The following is an 18,768-nucleotide window of genomic DNA, read 5'->3' on the forward strand; positions in this document are numbered from 1 at the left end:
ATTTGTATCAATTAGCCACTAAATGCAAGGACGCTAATTAACTTCACGTGTGTGATTTTCAGTCTTGAGCCAAAAGATCTCAAGGAGAGAAGGAAGCACGGGATATGTCAGTGCCTTCCAAGCCAGACTGCTCCCCATTTGCTGGAGTCCCCTCATGGAGATGGAGCTATCCTGCCATTGCCAGAGGGTGTCACTACGGCACTGGAACAAAGCAAGCAACCAAATAAAACTGATAAATAAATGTGAAGTTTACCAGAAATAAGATCTATGTAAACTCTGTATGAACGGTGCTTCATGTCACCCACGGGCATTAAGAACATGGTTCTGGAGTCTAAAAACAACAGAACACGGTGTTTTCTTTATCTCACTGCATCTCTTGTGCTTTAATCTGATTTATAACACTAAGTATTGGAAGGAAGGAAGAAAGAAAGTACCTATTAGAGCTATTTGCAGAATCTCCATTGTTCCCACACAATTTAACCTTGTTTTCCATGAAAGCATCCTTGGAAAACGAAACTGTTCTAAATGCAGATTGCTCACGCTCACAGTGACTGTATTCGTCAGGCAATTGTTTTAATAGGAAGTTACAGCAAAAGGAATCTAAATTTTTCTGGCATAATGACGTACAGCCCAGGTAATTAAAAATAATCTACAATGAAGTGAAGATCAGATTTCTTGGCTAAAATCCTGAGCTGTAAGATGGAGGAAGTTCCAAACACAAAGCACACAGTGAATGTACACAGTAAATGAGAACACGCAGAAGCTGATGGAAAATAGGTGCAACACAGAAGATCCTAAGGAGTACTGAATCAGTGTGCTTATTGCCTTGCTAGTCTATGACCGACCACAAGTCTATATTAATACAGCATGTAGGATGGCCATGAAGACTTTACAGATGTCAAAATCAATGAAGTGCTCCTTTAGGATGTGCATGGAAGGGATCGAACATTAACCAGGCACATCTCGCTAGCCCCTGCTCTGAAGGCAACCTGCTACCAGAGGGTGGGCTGAGCTTGAAAAGGAGGACTCTAAGCCCCAGATGTCACAACAAACTGTCTCGGCTGGTAATTAATAACGGGTAGCACTACTTTGGTTATATTTTAGTATTAGAGGACAGTTTTGATAACGTTGCAAAGCTCTTGTTAACCTGTTGTGGAATCAAACTGCATATTCTAATAATAGAACAATAATTTTGCGTGCTTGGAAATAAGTTCTAGTTCAAAGCACAGGATTTAATAAATAAGAGAGAGAACATGACACATGCCATACCAGTAAGGAGCTGCAAGTAAACTTGGATGAACCACAACTTATGCCAAATCACTATTTTAAAACACGTTACTAAAAGCAAAGCAAAGTCTGCACTGATGTTGTAACAGTACTGATGAAAGCAGCTGCAAAAGGAACACAGGTCAGCTGTGGTGATGAAACTGTCAGGACTTGGAACCATGGCACTGCTACGGTATTTTAATACAGCAAATGCAGTCCATCATGGTGAAGGTTCAGTTGGCTGTTCTGGGAGTTATTAGGATGTCAAAAGTCTACGGTCTGTTTCTGGATATTAAAAAGTAATTCCTATTCAGCTCAAGAGAGGCATTTGATGTGCCTCTGTTAGGAAAAGACTTGGACAAAAGTTCATCTACCACACATGGAACAGGGGAAGAGTGAGTGAGCACTCCAAATGTAGCAGCAAAGCCATGTAAATCTCTGAAACAAACAAAATTAAACTCAAAATGCATAAATGTGTTGCTTTGATTCTATTGTTTCCCCCTGTGTTTTTACCTTTACACAGATGACTTTTCATGACAAACAGATCTCACAGAATACCAGAAATGTGGAAAACAGCACTGGAGTTTGGTTTAATGACAGCAAAATTGGTCCTTCCTTCAAAGTGCAAAGAGAGACATTGGAAGATCCAGCCCTTACATGGGCCTTGTGGTAACTGCAACTAACACTGGTGTTTTCCCATTGATGTGAATTAAAGCTCATGAGTGTGTGGCATATTCTTCTTACCTCAGTTATCCTATCTGTTAAGTCATTTTGTGAATGCCAGCCTTTTTCTAGGATATTCATTCACATTATCAAAGAACTTTCAATTCCTATGGGATCATGACACAACTACTTTTTTTTTCACGCTGCTGTATCCATAAAAAGAAGAGTGAACCAATCTTGATTCTGCAAACAGTGATGATAATTGCCAATCTTTTGGTTAACTGCCAATCTTCTTGCTATTTAGATGGAGTAGAATCAGGACATAGAAGTACACAGCCCAACAAAGTGGGCTATATGCCATCAGAGGAATAATTTTTGTACAACCCCATTACTACACACTTGCTTAGGAGCAAATCATGTAGGAATAAGCTTGAATAGATATGGCTCTTTGGGCAAGAAAACTACATTCAGCCCAACTGCTGGGTGCTTCACATTCCCCATGAGCATCGCCATCAGCCATTTTGTGCAGCACCAAGAGTCAACCATCTACTACATGCTAAGGCAACCTCAGCTTTCCTGATGCTATCTAACACAGACTACAGAGGCTCTTGAATAATATCCAATCATTTGTAACTACACTAAAAAAATAGTTCAGAAAGACACCCAACATGTGCCTATTTCAGGCACCCAAAAACCAGTCAGGCCCCACGTTACAGCAGCTTGGCTTTCAGGCATACCAAAGTTGTATTTTCAAATGCTTTCTTCGCAAGAGATGAGTGCTGATTGTTTACTAAGTGAAATAAATTTTCATGTCATCACATTTCACCATCTTTCAAAAAACCCACAATATAATGGAGCACTTCAGAACGTTCTTTAAGAACTAGCAGCAGTGGAGAGCCAAGCTTGATCTGAAGACTTCATGCAATGGAAAATCTGCCACATGCCAAGCTAGTTTAATTTATGGATCAGTTCCCTGCTTACTCAAAAAAGCAAAAACTCAATTTTTCCAGTCTGAACGTGCCCAGCTTCACCCACCAGCTTTTGGATGTCGCAGACCTCTGTGTATTGAAGACACCTTTGCTATCACCCACCTTCCCCTTCCAGACCACAATTGAGCCACCTTCCATTCTGCTTTGCCAAACTAAACACACTCTGCATTTACAGATCTGCAAAGATGCTGAGTGCCTTCAAATGGCATCTGATGCTGTTTTCTGGATATGTAGCTACTACACAAAGAACGGTGCTATACACTTCTAATGCAAATTTCACCTGTCAGCAAGCTTGTCTTCATCTCATTTATTAACTGAGTGAACATAAAAAAGGAAACCTTTACAAAGAAAGCACTAGTTTTGTGCTTCCTTTCTTTAATTTCTGACAGCAAAAGGCATTTGACAACTAAATTTGTTTTATGGCATTCTTTTAGAAGAAAAACAGAGAGAAAAGGGCTATGATGGTGCCAAAGGGTTAAAGCGTTCCGTGTCGGTCAGTCTGAATATCTGAATTTAGCAGCTGACAGTGCATGGTGTGTCAGTCTCTTACAGCTGTTCCAGAGAATTCAAAGACCGTCTTTGTTTCTAGAAATCTTAGCAACTGTTACTTTTTCCAAAGACAAGACAGACCAGCTGTTACCTCACAAGATGCAATGTACTTCAGGTCAAAATCTTTAGCAAGGAACTTGTAAAACAAGAACTAAATCATTGTTTGGGTTTGTCAGGTTTTTTTTTCTCCTTAGAACAGAGTCAGGAGCCTAACAGTCAAATAACTCACACTCGGTACTTCCATTAAGTGCACTGGAATGACAGAGAAACTTCATCTGGTTGCTAAGCTGAATCTTCTATTCCTATAAGAAAAAAAAAAAAAGAAACAGAAAAGCCCCGAGCACAAAATCCCTTTTCATAATAGATTATTTTCTGTTCTAAGGTCAGTTCCTTTCCCTTTCCAAACACCCTGCTACTGAGCAGATGTCCTCATGTAATGGAATGGCACAGATCGAAACATTCACAACATAAGACGGGGATTTTCAGGAGTACTTTAGCGGAGTTAAATGTTCACTTCCCACTATATATCAATCAATGCAAATATCTAGTTCCTCTGAGCTCTCTGAACATCCTCTTCTAAATGCATAACTAAGCAACTTAATCACACAGTTGATCCTCCAGTACCGGTACCGGTAATACTCCCACGTGAAGACACGTAGGCTTTCAAAGCCGTGGAAGGTTGCAAAATCAGTCACCTAATGAAGACTTATTAGAGTAAGAGTAAGTGTTGACAGGTTACCTACAACCTCTGTGGGGAAAAAAAAAGAGAAAAAAAAAGGAAGCATCGCTTTAGCTGAAATAAACCATTGTTCTTCCATATGCAAAGACAAATTGCTGCTCCCAGTCAGCTTCCAGCTGCTCCAATGCGAAGGACAAAGACTTGCTGAGAAGAGTGGATGTTCTTTTATTCAACCTTTGTGTTCAATTCTGGAAAGCCTTAGCATTGAGTAACGCAGATTCAGAGCCACTGCCAGATAATTGTGTAAAGAAACCCACAAAGGCACACTCACACACACTGCAGCGGCAGAAGGATTTCAGAAGGCCTGTTAAATTCAGCAGCCTTAATTCTTCTATTTTACATATACAGAGATAAGTTTAGACTCAATTTTTCATAAGCATGCATGAATAGTATTCGTCACAGGTAGTTTTTCCCAGGTCTAAAAAGGATTTAGGTAAATTATTTCTCTGCTTTTAATTTGTTTCTCAGAATTGGTGACATATTGCCCATATGAAAACCACTTTTATGCAGCAGTAAAAATAACTGTCATTAGGAATGGCGCCAGTAGTAGTTGTGATGAAGAATATAAGCTGTGTAACAAAACACTGAGGGTGAATCACAACCTCTAAAAAGCTATGAACTGACAGTATTTGTTTCTAAAGATAAAAATATCCATAAATACCAAATGTGTGTGTGCTTTTAGTTATGCTTAAGAGAATAACCTACCTACCAGGCCAAAAAATGACATCAAGAAAAGGATTCTCTAGCACAAAATCTGCATGCTGTCATGATGCTGGAAAGGGATCGATAGTAAAGCAGATGCAATCTCTTGATGACTGCTGAGAGCAGAACTTTGCATAACTAATTTAAGGCCTGCTGCCTGCAGGCACTACAATGGTAATTAAAGACAATAATTCTTGGGTAAATGAGATGGATGAACTGGAAAATAGAGTCAGTGTTAAATCCACAGCTAATCCTTGAATGGAGAATTGGATCGTTTCTTTTCCAAGCGGCTGGGCAATTCTACCTGCTTGCATTTCCATCACTACTGCCAGACGACTGCTGTCTCCAAAATCTGTAACTTCTCCCAGTTTAAGTAGTATTCCTCACTGGAAAGCTCTAATTCAGCAAGACAGAATGTGCTTCAGTTTAAACACACGAGTAATTCCTTTGACATCCACGGCAAGTCAATGGAACAATTCACATAGTTAAACATGCTCTTTCAAAGCTATAGACAAGCTGGGTTGCCAGACTGTTTACCTGCGAAATACTGCAGTGTTACCCGGAGAAGGAAAGCTTTCGTTTAGTATACTTTGGCTCATTTAAGAGATGAGCTTCCTCTTCTTGATTGCTTATAAAAGACAGGCTAATCTTCTAATATGGCCGACCATCGGGAAAAACATCTCACAGAGAGGTTATGCACCAGTTTCTTCTGTACCATATCTGTTCCATGTACATGCGATTTGTATAAACACGTGCCCTCTGACCCCAAATTACCAGGGCCAGCTAACCATCCCCAGGAGCTCCATCACAGATGGGACATCCACACCTCTATAAACCTGCACAGGGTGCAGCCCACCCTCCTGTGTACCACACAGAGCAGATTGAGATTATGCTGTGCCTTTCCACTGCCTCTCTTAGGCAAGCAGAAGCATTTCTGTGGCCAGGTGGTGGGAACGAATCTGACCTGAAAACTGCCCCAACAAGAGGAGGATGAAGAGATCATGCTCCAAAGCACTGATCTGGGTAGCTGCGGCTACACAAGCACATGAGAGCAGCACAAAGCCAAGCTCTGGCAATAACTGCATTACTCACTTTGGTAGCAGCTCAGAGTTAGTTTGGGTTAAATTAATTGTGAAACCATACCCTGAGGTTCCTGGTTTAGGTGTATTTAAGCAGCAGCCAACTGAGATGCTAACAACAGGCAGAGTAAATATTCTACCTAAACAATCCATGTGGTTTCAGCACAGTGTGGTCTCTTGTAGCTACAAAAACAATAACGCAGCCTGATCAGAAGTTTCTTGCACTGCTGTGCACACTGCAGCACAGGCAGAAGCCAGACTGTTTGTTTTTTAACAAAAGAGTTAAGTTACAAATGCAAGGAAAACACAGGATGTGTAATGAATATGTCATAGCTGTGGCATCCTGTTTCTGAAATATCTTGCTCCTGAATGGTGCCGTCTTAGGTTTCTTCCACATATATGAGGCTTTCCAGCTGGCCTGCAGCCAGTGCTTTAATAAAACATGGTATTATGCAGAAGTGAATAAAGCATATAGTAACCATAATGTCCTTGAAATTCACCACGAGTTTTAAGAATATTTCAATGTGAGATCTACAGGACAACAACTAAAATTCATCTGTTAGATAGAGAGAACCACTTTTTACACATTCAAATCATGCCTATACTGAAATAAGTAGCCCAATCATTAATGACCTGGATGACAGCATACAGGATGTTTCCTGAATCTGAAGACCATAACTAGCTGTAAAGAAGCTGCAAGCGCTTCAGAAAACAAGATAAGGATGTAAAATCATTTCGAACTGAAGAAATGGACTGTGAAAATACAGTCGCTTGCAACAAAGATACAACTGCTAAGTATTATATTTGGGTTAAAATAATCAACAGCACAAACATGTGGTGAATGTTCACTGCCAAGGCAGAAGAAGGTCTAATGATTCTGGTGATCACATGCTAAACAGGAGTCAACAATATGCTGTTGCTGTGAAAAATATAAAGGAACAAGAAAGATGTGGACCGACAGAATAGAGTTGGACAACAAAAATGGTCAGTGGTCTGAGTAACCTGGTATGCAAAGGAAGAAATAGATTCAATTTGAGGAAAAAAAGAAGATGTGAGAAGAAATAACGACCCTTCAAACACAAAAAACACAGGAAGAAAAGGAAAACAAAAAAAGATGTAAACAGGAAGCACACATTACTGCCTTACAACACTGAGGATCCAGGAGTGACAAAAACACAACTGAGATTCCTCCCATCCACAGAGAGGACAAAATAGGCTTTTGTTCAAAGAGATTGCCCAACCTGCCTCAGCAATCAGAGACTCTCCAATCTATTTAAGTAACCTCACCACTAGAAATTATTACCACATGTCTAGTTTACTTCCATCTTGTACAATTTAAGCCTAATTCTGATGTTTTGTCTTCAGGGTACAGAGACACATGATTACTCATTTCCCCTTTACTACATTTTAAGAACGTTATTGTGTCTCAGTGCTGAGGAAATCTTAATTTGGACCCTAATGTCTTTCAAATAGCATATACTTAAGCCCAGCATGTCCCTAAAGGAGCCCACTTTGGCACCAATCATGGCTTACAAAACTGCCTCAATTGCAGACCACATCACAGAGCACGGGTTACGTAAAACATCTGTAAGAAGGCAGTGGAACACCTTTCTGAAATGTTAACAGCGAGATGGTGGTACCTACAACACTGTGTCCAGTTCTATCTGCAGAATCACAGCAGTGAGTTTGCGAGGATGCTGGGAAAACACAATTCTTACTTGGAGAAAACTCTTGGTTGGCTTCCATGACCAGTGCAAGTGCCAAGTTTCATTTGTATGCATCAGCTCTAGCAAGCGTAGAAAATAAAAAATGCCCTTTACTCTGACATCTTTGCCATGCAGGCAACACACGAGTAATGTAAAACCACGTCCTCCTGCAGTAAACGCAGCAGTTTTTCCTACCATTTAGGTCACTTACTGTTGTTTTTTTGCACTTCCATTAAAGCTCGATATTTTAGCGAAAGCATTAAATAATCAAACTTGTTTCCAAAGCATTTTCACACCAGTTTATGGTTCAAAAAAAGCCAATTTATTATTAGTCCAAGTAATAAAATACATAACAATATTCTGAAAGCTGTCACAGGCATCACAGCTGTTGGTAGAGCAGCAAAGAAGGGGAAAACATTTGGAAAAATGACTCTATTGGTCTGAAACACGTAAAACAGCAGCCTTTTCTCTCTGCTCCCTCATGAACAAGTTTTACAAAGCTTTTACATATAAATTTTACATACAATTTGCATAAAGATACAGCTGAACATTTTCCCAGTCTACTTCTGAACATGGTTAGGCATCCATCAAGCCTCTGAACAGGGACAGAAGGGCAGCTCATGGTTCACAGCAGAGCAGGCAGGTGCAGGTGACATCCTGGAACCACGACTGACATTCCTGTTGATCTCAAACTCACTACTAATGCTGCAGGTCCTTCTCCTTCTCCTCATTGACTACTGTCAGCTGTAGAAACTTCCGTATCCGGAAAAAGCAACTTCTGATCCCACTGCAGGTCACCTCCAAACCTTCTCACTGTTCCTCTTCAGGTCAGAGTTCTCAGTGGCTGCCCCTGTCCAGTAGACACTGAACATCCTGCCAATTAAATGATGAGATGAAATCTTATATTTTTATCCTCAGAGGGAAACTGAACTCTTTCTTCCCTCAACTATCCAACACCATGGCAAAGCCAAGGGCGTGCGCTTCTATTCCAGATTACATGCTGAACTAATAAAAATTCTTGCTAGCTGCACTGCTAGGTTAGAGGAGATTAGGACAACCAAACTAGCCCCTTGTCACTAGTTTTGACTTTATACAGCATTTCACAATGAGGAAACCTTAGAGGATGTTAATCTACTGGAAATCCAAGAGTGGGAAAGGAAATAAAACGTTGCCAAGTTATGGATGTAATTCTGTCTTTGCATAGATAGAAATCATTCATGGCTTGCTGACTGAACAAAACCAAATAAGCCAAGAGGGCATCAATACAATACACCCTGCCTTGCTGATCTGTCCCTCATGCAAAATTCTCAAACGTCACATACTAAAAGAAAGGGGAAAGTTTATGCAAACTCTAACAGCCTTCAGAATTAGGCCTGTCATAGGAGCATAGATGGACCTGAACCATGAGATCATGTTCAGACTAGGAGGAGTCCAGATCAGCAAGGACATTTTTCAACTTCTTCGGCCACCAGATCAATACTGCAGGCCACTTAAGACAACCTTGGCATGTATCAATTTAACTTCTCACCAGCATGCTGGAGGGAGATTAGAAAGACAGCAGACGTGTCTTTCAGAAAGTGCATCTAAATCTGCAATTCATTTTTGTTAAAGTTCTTTTATTAAGTACAAATGTCATCATCAAGGACTGGTGTTTTGCTTAATCAGTTTTACTGGGACTGCCTCAAGGATGCAACAGGGGCACAACAGAGAAACAAGATGGCTTCTGCCATCAACTGAAGTTAACGACAAACTATGGCAAAGAGCAGCAGCTATGGAAAGTAAATTTGCCAAAAATACCTTACAGTTAGTGTTAGTACAGCACTTTCCCCTAGTAAAATGAAAAGAGGGTGAATGTATCTTACCTGGCTATAGGTCCAAATCCACTGATGTTCCATCTCAAAGCTCTCAAGGCTGCTCACATGTGAACAGGCTGGAGGGCAATTCCTGGTTTTCTGGGCGCACAGCCTGCACAGCGCTGCCTTCTGCATCAGAAGTTGTTCTATGCTGCAAAGAGCTCCCTCCAGAGCCACAACACAAGAATCTATTGTGAAGGACTGTGCATACACATGTGAGGGTTCAGTGAGCAACAGCTCAGGACCAGGCAGGCATGGAGCTGCTGATCCAGCAGTGATCATATCTAGCAAGCTTTTAGAGTGCTTTCTACCTTGGAAAACTCCTCTTGGTGGCCATCTCTACAGCTCCTCCATAATGTCTGTGCAATAGTACAAACTGCACTTCTATAAAAAATCTTGCTGCCCTTACATCTCACCTTAACCAACACGCTGCATTGTTTGCTCCTAAAATTCTCTTTCAAGAGTTTTTGAGCAGTTGAAAAGAAGAGAGGAGGAGAGAGGAGAGTTAGAACACGCCGCAGTTAAACAGCTGACTGCCACATCGCTTTTCAGAGCTGCACTGTTCTTATACTATTAACTACTCTTGAAATGTAAATTTTGACTGGAGTCACTGATAAACAAGCTCTGTCACTTTCAGCATTTTATGCATTTACAGTTCCTTATTTATTGAGCTTATCAGTATAATGTTGTACTGGAGGCTGCGTGTATGTATGTGCAATTGTCAGATAGATGGCAAAACTTGTTTCACCATGGCATATAAAAAGATGATACCTAAAATAAGACCAGGAATGCAAACACAATGTAAACACAGACTATTTGAACAAAACTATTTGGAACACCAGTGCAAAAAGGTACATATTTATCTTAACTTCAACGGGACTTCTAATGCAATTCATAATGAATATTGGACACAGATAACATTACACTTCGTGCTTATAAATAAGGGCTTATGTCAGACATAAGGATCTTCACAGCTGCAAGCAGCAAGTGGATGGAACTTAAGTCCCATGGACTACACAGCCACTGGAAAGATTAACTTATGAATCTTTTCAGAGAGGAAGAAAAAGTGCAGATTACCCATTGCTAACAAAGACTTTATTGGCCCTGTTAGCTCATCCTACCCCACCTGAAGACCTTCTTTACTTTGGAGAATTGTCAACCACAACACTAATTGAAACAAGACCATCTTCAGTGTAGGAAGCACTGAAGTAAATAAACACAATCATCACTGCAGCACAGAAAATGAAATATTCTTATCTAGTTTCCCACTATTCCAAGAGGACAGAACCCCAAATGAAGTCATACATCATATACTGTACTGAACTAGCTGTTAGCCTCAACCAGATGCAAACTGCAAGTGAGAGCAATGGTATGCTCCAACTTGATGACTTCACACCTGACCAAAAAAACCCAACAAGGCAAGAGTGTGATGTCAAGAGGGAGCTCAATAAAACGCAAAGAAGGGTCCATTTATCCATTCATCTCAATCCTGCCCGCAAAAGCAGAATGCACGTGTCCTCCCTAAGATCCTTTTTCTTCCACCATGAGCAATGGCTTGCTATGTTTGTCTCAAGGCCTGAATGTGGCACTTCAGCAAGGAAGATGGTACATAGCTGAATAACCTCCAGTTCAGAATCCAGAAACCAAGACGCTCCCAAGTTTTTGATGGCAGAGGCAGTACATACCTGATGAAGCCATAGTACAAGGACTGCAGAAATGCAAAACAGCCTATGGGACCCTGTGCACACCTCTTTCCCCCTGCTATACATTTGTAATGGGATAATCTGGCTGACAAGTAAATAAATGGTTAGGAGACCATAACCACAATGTACACTTAGCACAGAGCTTTTCCTTTCCTCTTTCCCTCTCATCCATACTCATATTGCCAAAACGTGCCTTTTCCAACCAGAAAATGTACCCTACCAATACTAGTCACGTCAGTATGCAGATGGTATAATTAGGATCTTTGGCAGTTCTGTGTAAGAATTCTCTGTTGTGGGTAAAAAAAGCCAGAAGAAATATTCAGTTACTTCTCTTCTAATTACACCAGAAATCTGCATGCTAATGCAGTATCATCATAATTAGGATTGCAAAGTAATTAAACCAAGTAAATGGCTTCAAGAGGGAGTGAAATTTGCACACTTGGGAACATGCTTTGATTGAAAACGTATGAGTACAGTCCCATTGAAGGACTGCATTGCTTGATGTTCTGGTGGTAAAAATAATTCTCAGTTCTATCAGTCTGTCTCATCTCCACGTCAATTAAAAATTCATGGCTGGTACACCAGTTTGCCACGGAGGTAATTCAAGAGAACAATGAAGAACATCATGCTCAACATGGCTCCCTTCTTTGTAGCATCTCTCCATCACAACACTGGACCACTGATAATTGGTATTTGGTACAGGAATCCATTCAGTTTTGCACAGACTCTACAGTGCCTTCATCAAAGCCATATTGCTCTAGATTGCCCCACATATTAAACACTAATGGCATAGTAAAACTCAAGCTGCAATGCCTTCTCTAGCTACAAGACTTGTTCAACAGACGTAGAAGTACATTTTCAAGGTCTTAAAAAATCACTCTGGCTGCTACTGATCTCCTTGGTCTCTTTGCCATGGTTACAAATCATTTGTTTGTAACAGTTTAATAATAATAATAATAATAATAAATTATCCGTAATTCTCTTTTAGGTTTTAGTACACATTATATTTTTACTGTCCCACTCTTCTATCACCTGAGCTCTCTGAAGTTACAGTGAATGGATCTGAGGTCACTTCAGCTAAGGACCTTCCAGGATCCTAGGAGGAAGCCCACCAGGTACAGTGGACTTGCAATTATTAAATATGTTTACATAAATTCTCTTCTCCTATTTCTTTTTCAGAGCATCATTTTATCCTTTGCTGTAATACCATCTGTGTGGAGGGCTGCCATCTACTATAACTTAAAACCAACAGTGGGCAGCTCTGATCTTCGATGACCATTCTAAGATAAAATCTGACAGAATCTTCAGGTCAAGTTATGGAATCCATTAAATCATAAAGCACCTCATACCTTCGTTCATTGTCATCGAGATGAGCAAAGAGCACGTTCTTGGAGATGGCCTTTGCCAGAGCAGTCATAGTTTTATAGTCCTTTGGAATAACCTATGGGTGAAAAGAAGGAAGAGTCTGGTTGTATTTACTCGTATGACTTGAAATATAGAGAAAATTCCATTATTCAAGATAACAGATGCAATTCGATTTCAAAAACTGGGACAGATTTAAGCTATAATATAAAGCCACTAAGAAAGTAATAAATTACAGTTTTGATAACATGAGGATAAGAATTGATGTTCTCAACATGACAACCTGAAAAGAAATGCAAGCTCTGAAACGATGAGGGAGAAAGATAGCCATAAAATCCCATAATTAGCAGGTACCAACAGCTGCGCAGTGTTCTATCAGATCTACTGGACTGAGGAAAACACATTTCTTACTCTTCTCTCTCCACAAAGAGTTTCAGAAGCAACCTACTATTAAAAATAATGAATGAGTACATTTTCTCCAAGGAAAAGGAAGAAATGAATTGATTACACGATGCTTTTCAGTGCTGGTTGTGGTATAAGGAACTGAGCTCCTGCAAGGCTCAGCTGGGTCAAAACTCCAACTTATCTTCTTGGTAAGTGAGAAGGATTTATGTTGGAGAATAAAGAGGCATTTTATTTGCTAATTGAGGAGAACGTACACATTCTCTGCTATGTGAATTTCGTCATAATACTGAAAGTTTAAATTCTGCTACGTTAAATAAAATGGATATTTGGTTAGTAACTCTTTCTTGGTTTTCCCCCTACCAGAGAAACCCCAGATTGACCTGCAGTTCTCACTTTTGTCCTACGAAAACAACCTAGCTGTTCAACCTACTGCTGAGCCAAGAGGGGATAATCTACATCACTGACACTCAGCTCTAGCTGATGATAAAATACTGCTGACCAGCCTCTTCCAGTCTCAATCTGCAGCAACGAAAGCTACAGGGCAGAGATTTAGGTGAGTCTCGTGGGACAGGGACAAAGAAAACACAGGAAAGATTCCTTAGGGATCACAGCAACAAAGTGAAAAGTCTAAATGAATCACTTGATCACACCTAATATCACTTTTCTAAGTAATCACCAAGTGTTCTCTTTGAGCAGATAAACTTTTTTACAACAAAATTCCTATTCTGTTAGTTATTCTGTTAGTTGGTAACTACAGGCTATGTCAGACGTGTTGACAAACATTGCTTTCTCTGGTTTCAGGATGAAGCAATGAAACAAGCAGCCGCAGTGATCTCTGTGCTCTTCTGAATGGAACCACCCCAGATGCTTGCTCAAGTCACTGAGTTAAATCTCCTTTCATTTCCTCTCAAGTGACGTAACTCACCACTTTCCCTTTAGCACTACTCATCCTACAGCTCACCCGTTCCGTGGATCCTTTAAACTGCTTATGACCCACATGTGTTTCTATCCAGCACCTGAATTCAAGCCAATGGCTCTTCCTGGCTATTATCTAAAAATCCTTCTCTTTCCAATAGCCCAATACAACCCTTGCCTTGCTTTTTACACTAATTCATCTCTTTCGTAATTCACCCTTCCAGCATCTCCCTTTGTTTCTGTATTCCAGAAACCTCTGTCACAAACACACAGCTTCAGGATTCACCACGGGAATCATTTGCTTATGGCAGAAGACAAAGCACAGAAACAAAACAGCCCACAGCTAGTTCTACATTCCTTGCAGTATCAATGGCCTGACAGGAAGCCATCCCTAAATCATTTATTATTTAAACTCAGTCAGTTTCTAGGAAATTGAAGTTGTAGTAGTCCTTGTCACGCAACACGAGGATAAGAATCACAGAATGCGATCCGTATTGTTGCTTCCAGCTGTGGACCAATTACTGCCTACTAATCCTGCTGCCAGGAAAAGGAAGAAAAAGTTAATTTCGGGATCCATCCAAAACATGAAACATTACCCAGGGGTGTGAGGAGGAATATTTCCTTTGATTTTCAGGAGAGTCAGATGGAGTCTATATTAAACAGAGACAAACAAGTATTTCACCCATTATTTCAAATAGGACCTGATTTTCATGTCAAAAACAACTGTAAGGGTAAAGCTCTGATACTGTCAGATCCTTGCCTGTGCTATGATATCTATTTTTGCCAATGACATACATAGACAATTCCCAAAGTGAACTACTCCATTAACAATTACAATTTCTAAGCATATTTCTCCTCTTAGCAGTTCCCTCGTGTCATTCTTACATTCTAAGATCTTATTTAAGTAACATCACTTTTACTGCAGCATTCTAACTCCTCCTGCATTTATTTTATTTGCAATTGGCGTTTCTTCAAAGACGGTCACACAAAACAGCACAAGCACAATCAAGAGTATCAGCAGGTTAGGCATGGGAATCAACATGGGAATCCAATCAACATGGGAATCACATGTCTGCAATGATTTAGAGAACATAAATGACCTTGATTATGAGAAAAGCTGAACTAGATGTGGCTTTTTGGGATAAAGAAGGAAATGCAGCAATAAAAAGGCCGCTTTCCAAAACTCAGGTTCTGCTAAAACTGAGAAAATGGCTGAGAATTAATTACTCCATAACGGTAGGAAACAGATCAGCAGCATTCCTCAAAACAGGACACAGAATGCTAAAGCAACACTGGGAAATTACTTTATCCAAGAGGCAGCAAATGTACTTGAGAAGACGGTCAAGCCAAAGTTTGCTGACACGAGAACAATACTCTACATGCTGACCTGTACTTTCAAGTGCTATAAATAAGCAAAACACAAATCACTTGATTGCCCTGCAGAGACATGACAATGCATTACCTTTCTAACATAAGAAACAGCATCTTCTTCTGTGTACACCTCTGCACTGACCCCTCCTCTCCTGCGCCGGGCTTTTACTACTGGGTTGGGAGGAGGAGGAGAAACCTCATCGTCATGGGAATCAGACTGGGAACTGGACTTCTGCCGAGCCAGTATCTGTTTGCATTCTTCCTGCAAGGCAAAAAGAGACAAATGAAACATGTACCCATGTAAGACTCAATATGTTTCCTCTACGACTCTCAGCAACTACTTCGTTTCTACATTTAGATGTTTGAAAATGCACACACACACTTGTCAAAGAAAACTACAAATGTGCAGCTTGAAAGACTGACGCTCCAATGCATACACAGGTACCATCCAGTACTTGACCTGTCCAATACTTTTATGCGTAAAGGAAACCAGTGTACTATAAACCAAAGACACTTCATTGCAGCTACTTCTGGCTGAGAAAGAAAAAGAATGAGCTTCTTTTGCTAACTCTCCAACACCACAGCTGTTATTTTCCAAGTTGGCTTGTACATATCTTTGTCTCTTGTACAGAGCAGAAGTCACATGTTAACACATTAGATAAGTTTCTTCATCTTGCTCTGCTTTGTATTGCAAAGAAAGAACAAAGATGTTCCCTATTCCAGAATTTCTGCCATGTAACAGACTTACAAGCAGTGGGGCTGCTTCCCAGCAAGCAAGATCCAAGGTAGGCTCCAGAGGACCACAAAAAATGATGGCTGGCTTAGCAGCAGCTGGCCAATAGGGAGGTTATCCTCCAAATGCCAAATCCATGGAGGACAGAGTTAAGTGCAAAGGGGAATCCCTGAAAATATGGTAATAAGAGCAAGAAAAAAACTTCAAGGAAGGATGTGAGAGTTACAGGATGCTGTCAATTCATACACTGAATTATCTGATTTCTGAAGAACTCATACAAACATGATTACCTGTAGTTATAGTGTTTTCAGGTATAAAATGTGCAAGTTCAATGGAACAAAAGCCAAAAACCTACACCTGAGCAGTACTCAGGTTGTTCTACTGCTTCTCCAGTGCCCCGGCTTATTCCTTCCAGCCTTTGACAATACTCAAGGTGAGGAGGAAGGGCCATGGGACGGACCTCGCATCATCCTCAGCTTGTCCCATAAGGGAAACTGCAGGGGATACAAACACTGTGAGCGGGCATCTTGCTTGGGCAGCAGTAGCTCAGTGGTTTATTTGCTGTCACCTACTCCCTTGCCATACGCATTAGATGCACCTTGATACACAAACAGCACTCATCAGGCTGTTGGCTGAACAACTCCTGTATTTGTGAGAGAACTCATACTGGTGCAGGCTATGTGAAAGAAAAAAGAAAATGCAGCAATGCTAAGGCCCCTGCAAAGCCAGCAAAGCCAACTTCCCTTTGACAGCAATGCCACAACCCAAACTCTGCCTTACACCACTAATTTCTGACGAGACCAAGCAATTTGAGCTAGTACATGGAGTCAGTGGAGGAGGAAGGATCTTGGAGCATCAGCACCAGAGATGTGGCAAATCACCAACACTGCCAGTTGGTCTCATTGTCACAGGAAATGAGTTACAGCCAACTCACCAGGTATGACACCAGAAAAGAGTGGTGCAGAAAACTGGCGTAAGTTCACAATTTTTAAGCTTGCAAGAATAACAAATGATTAATATACGTTTTGCCACCCATGTTTACAAATGTCTGACAAATCCAGTCATGCCATTTGTCTTTTCTGGTCTCGTTCCAGTTTCGTTCTGCACCATCACTTAACACTGCCCTGTTATTAACTTGAGGAGCTTTCATACCAACCTTCAGCGTGTTGTGCCAGTAGAAATAAACAGCAAAATAGTATTTCCCATGCTGCATAATACAAAGTAACAGGCCCCACACTCTCGTTTTGATTACGAGACTACTAAAATATCTGAGAAACACGCACTGGGATTTAACACTGACAGGGCTGGACAGGCGACCTGCCTCAGAAGGCACTGAGTTCTTTCTGGTATCAGTTTTTGTTTGCTTTGTTTTTAATGGGGATTGCTAAACTACAACTGCTGGCCCTTAGCACAGCTGAGTTAGATGACGTCCACAAACAGAACCAACAAACAAACAAGCTGACTTCAGATGTGTTAAATCTTTACTGGAACTTTTCCATTTCCAATTCAAATTTCAAATAATAGCACAGAATATGTGGGGAAAAAAAATGACTCAGCAAGCCCTATTTCAGCATCCACATCAACTTCTTCCCCACGCACAGCTCCTCTCTGACTACCCTTAGCTTCCCTTAGCACAATTATGCACTTGCAGCAATACAAACATTATAGATAAACATATGCGTACTATCTCTTTTCCTTGTATTTAAAACCCAGACATCAAAACCAAGCCTAGGACTGAAGAATATGAAATATTGTTACTGGTGTTCCAGTTTCTCTTTACAGTTAACGGTGTGTTTTTATGCCACACGACCAAACCAAACGTCTCATCTTCATAAGCTTAACTGAAAGGTAAAGGAAACTTTTCAGAGCAGAAAGCAGTTGTAAGTACACTGAGAGGTAACTGTCACAAGGCAGCAGTCAGGTAACTAGTTAGAGGAATCCAGCTCTTACACAGCTCTCTTAATAGGAGCTCGGAGTGAAAAGCAAGAGCTTGCCACATTTGAATATCAAACAGACACTTCTTCAGCACACACTGCATGAAGGCACTTCCAAGGAATTAATAAATATCTCCTCTGCCCCAGCACGGATTTATACAAGAAAGCGAGCTCGATGAGATAGAAATTAATATCACAAAGCATGCTCTGAAACCCAAATATCTTCTAAAGTAAAAAAAGAAAAAAAGATATTAAAGGATTATAAAAGTGAGTTACCATGTGATTCATTTTAAAAGGAAGGCTCTTCGCTACAAACCCCTTTTATATAAACAGCAGATAGTTGACTGGCTGCCTTTTCCATATGCCGCTATCTGTAGACTAGGTAAGATTTCCATTACTGAGCTAAAGAGTGCCTCCTGAAATCAAAGCACACACTATATCCCAAGTTAAGCTTTCACCGAGCCGTCTTCATATATTCCAGGATGAAACTGCACGAATAGAGTCAATACGCTAAAGGAGGAACGGGCTCTGAAGAACAGTTCTCCAAACAGCCCTCAGGCACAGCTTGGTGTGGATGCCTGTGCAGACCTCACTCTCAAGTAAACACCTCACCATCTTTTGCTGTCATGACAACAAGCGATCTCGCTCTATTTGAATCACACAGATAATTCACAATGGCAGAGAAATCCTATTTCCTAATTACGTCCACCTTAAAATGAGGGACTCCAGAAAACGCATGGAAGACAACAGCAAATACAGTGTGATGACCTCTGAGCAAGCTGCAGTGAGCACCTCGCTC

General features: G+C 40.7%; 1 protein-coding gene across 2 annotated transcripts in view; it reads right to left on the bottom strand.

Annotated features, from left to right (window-relative positions):
• The window catches only part of PRKAR1B (protein kinase cAMP-dependent type I regulatory subunit beta), an 87,790-nt gene that overhangs the window by 62,579 nt on the left and 6,443 nt on the right, over positions 1 to 18,768 (bottom strand). For both annotated transcript variants that reach the window (XM_015876891.3, XM_085513850.1), the window contains exons 3-4: positions 15,394 to 15,564; positions 12,599 to 12,690 (exon numbers count right to left, since the gene is read on the bottom strand). In XM_015876891.3, the coding sequence (XP_015732377.1) occupies positions 12,599 to 12,690; positions 15,394 to 15,564 (263 nt within the window). The remainder of the gene's footprint in view (positions 1 to 12,598; positions 12,691 to 15,393; positions 15,565 to 18,768) is intronic.

The sequence above is a fragment of the Coturnix japonica genome, chromosome 13, assembly GCF_054131305.1.
Source record: "Coturnix japonica strain WE chromosome 13, WE-NBRP24, whole genome shotgun sequence".
NCBI classification, from domain to species: domain Eukaryota; kingdom Metazoa; phylum Chordata; class Aves; order Galliformes; family Phasianidae; genus Coturnix; species Coturnix japonica.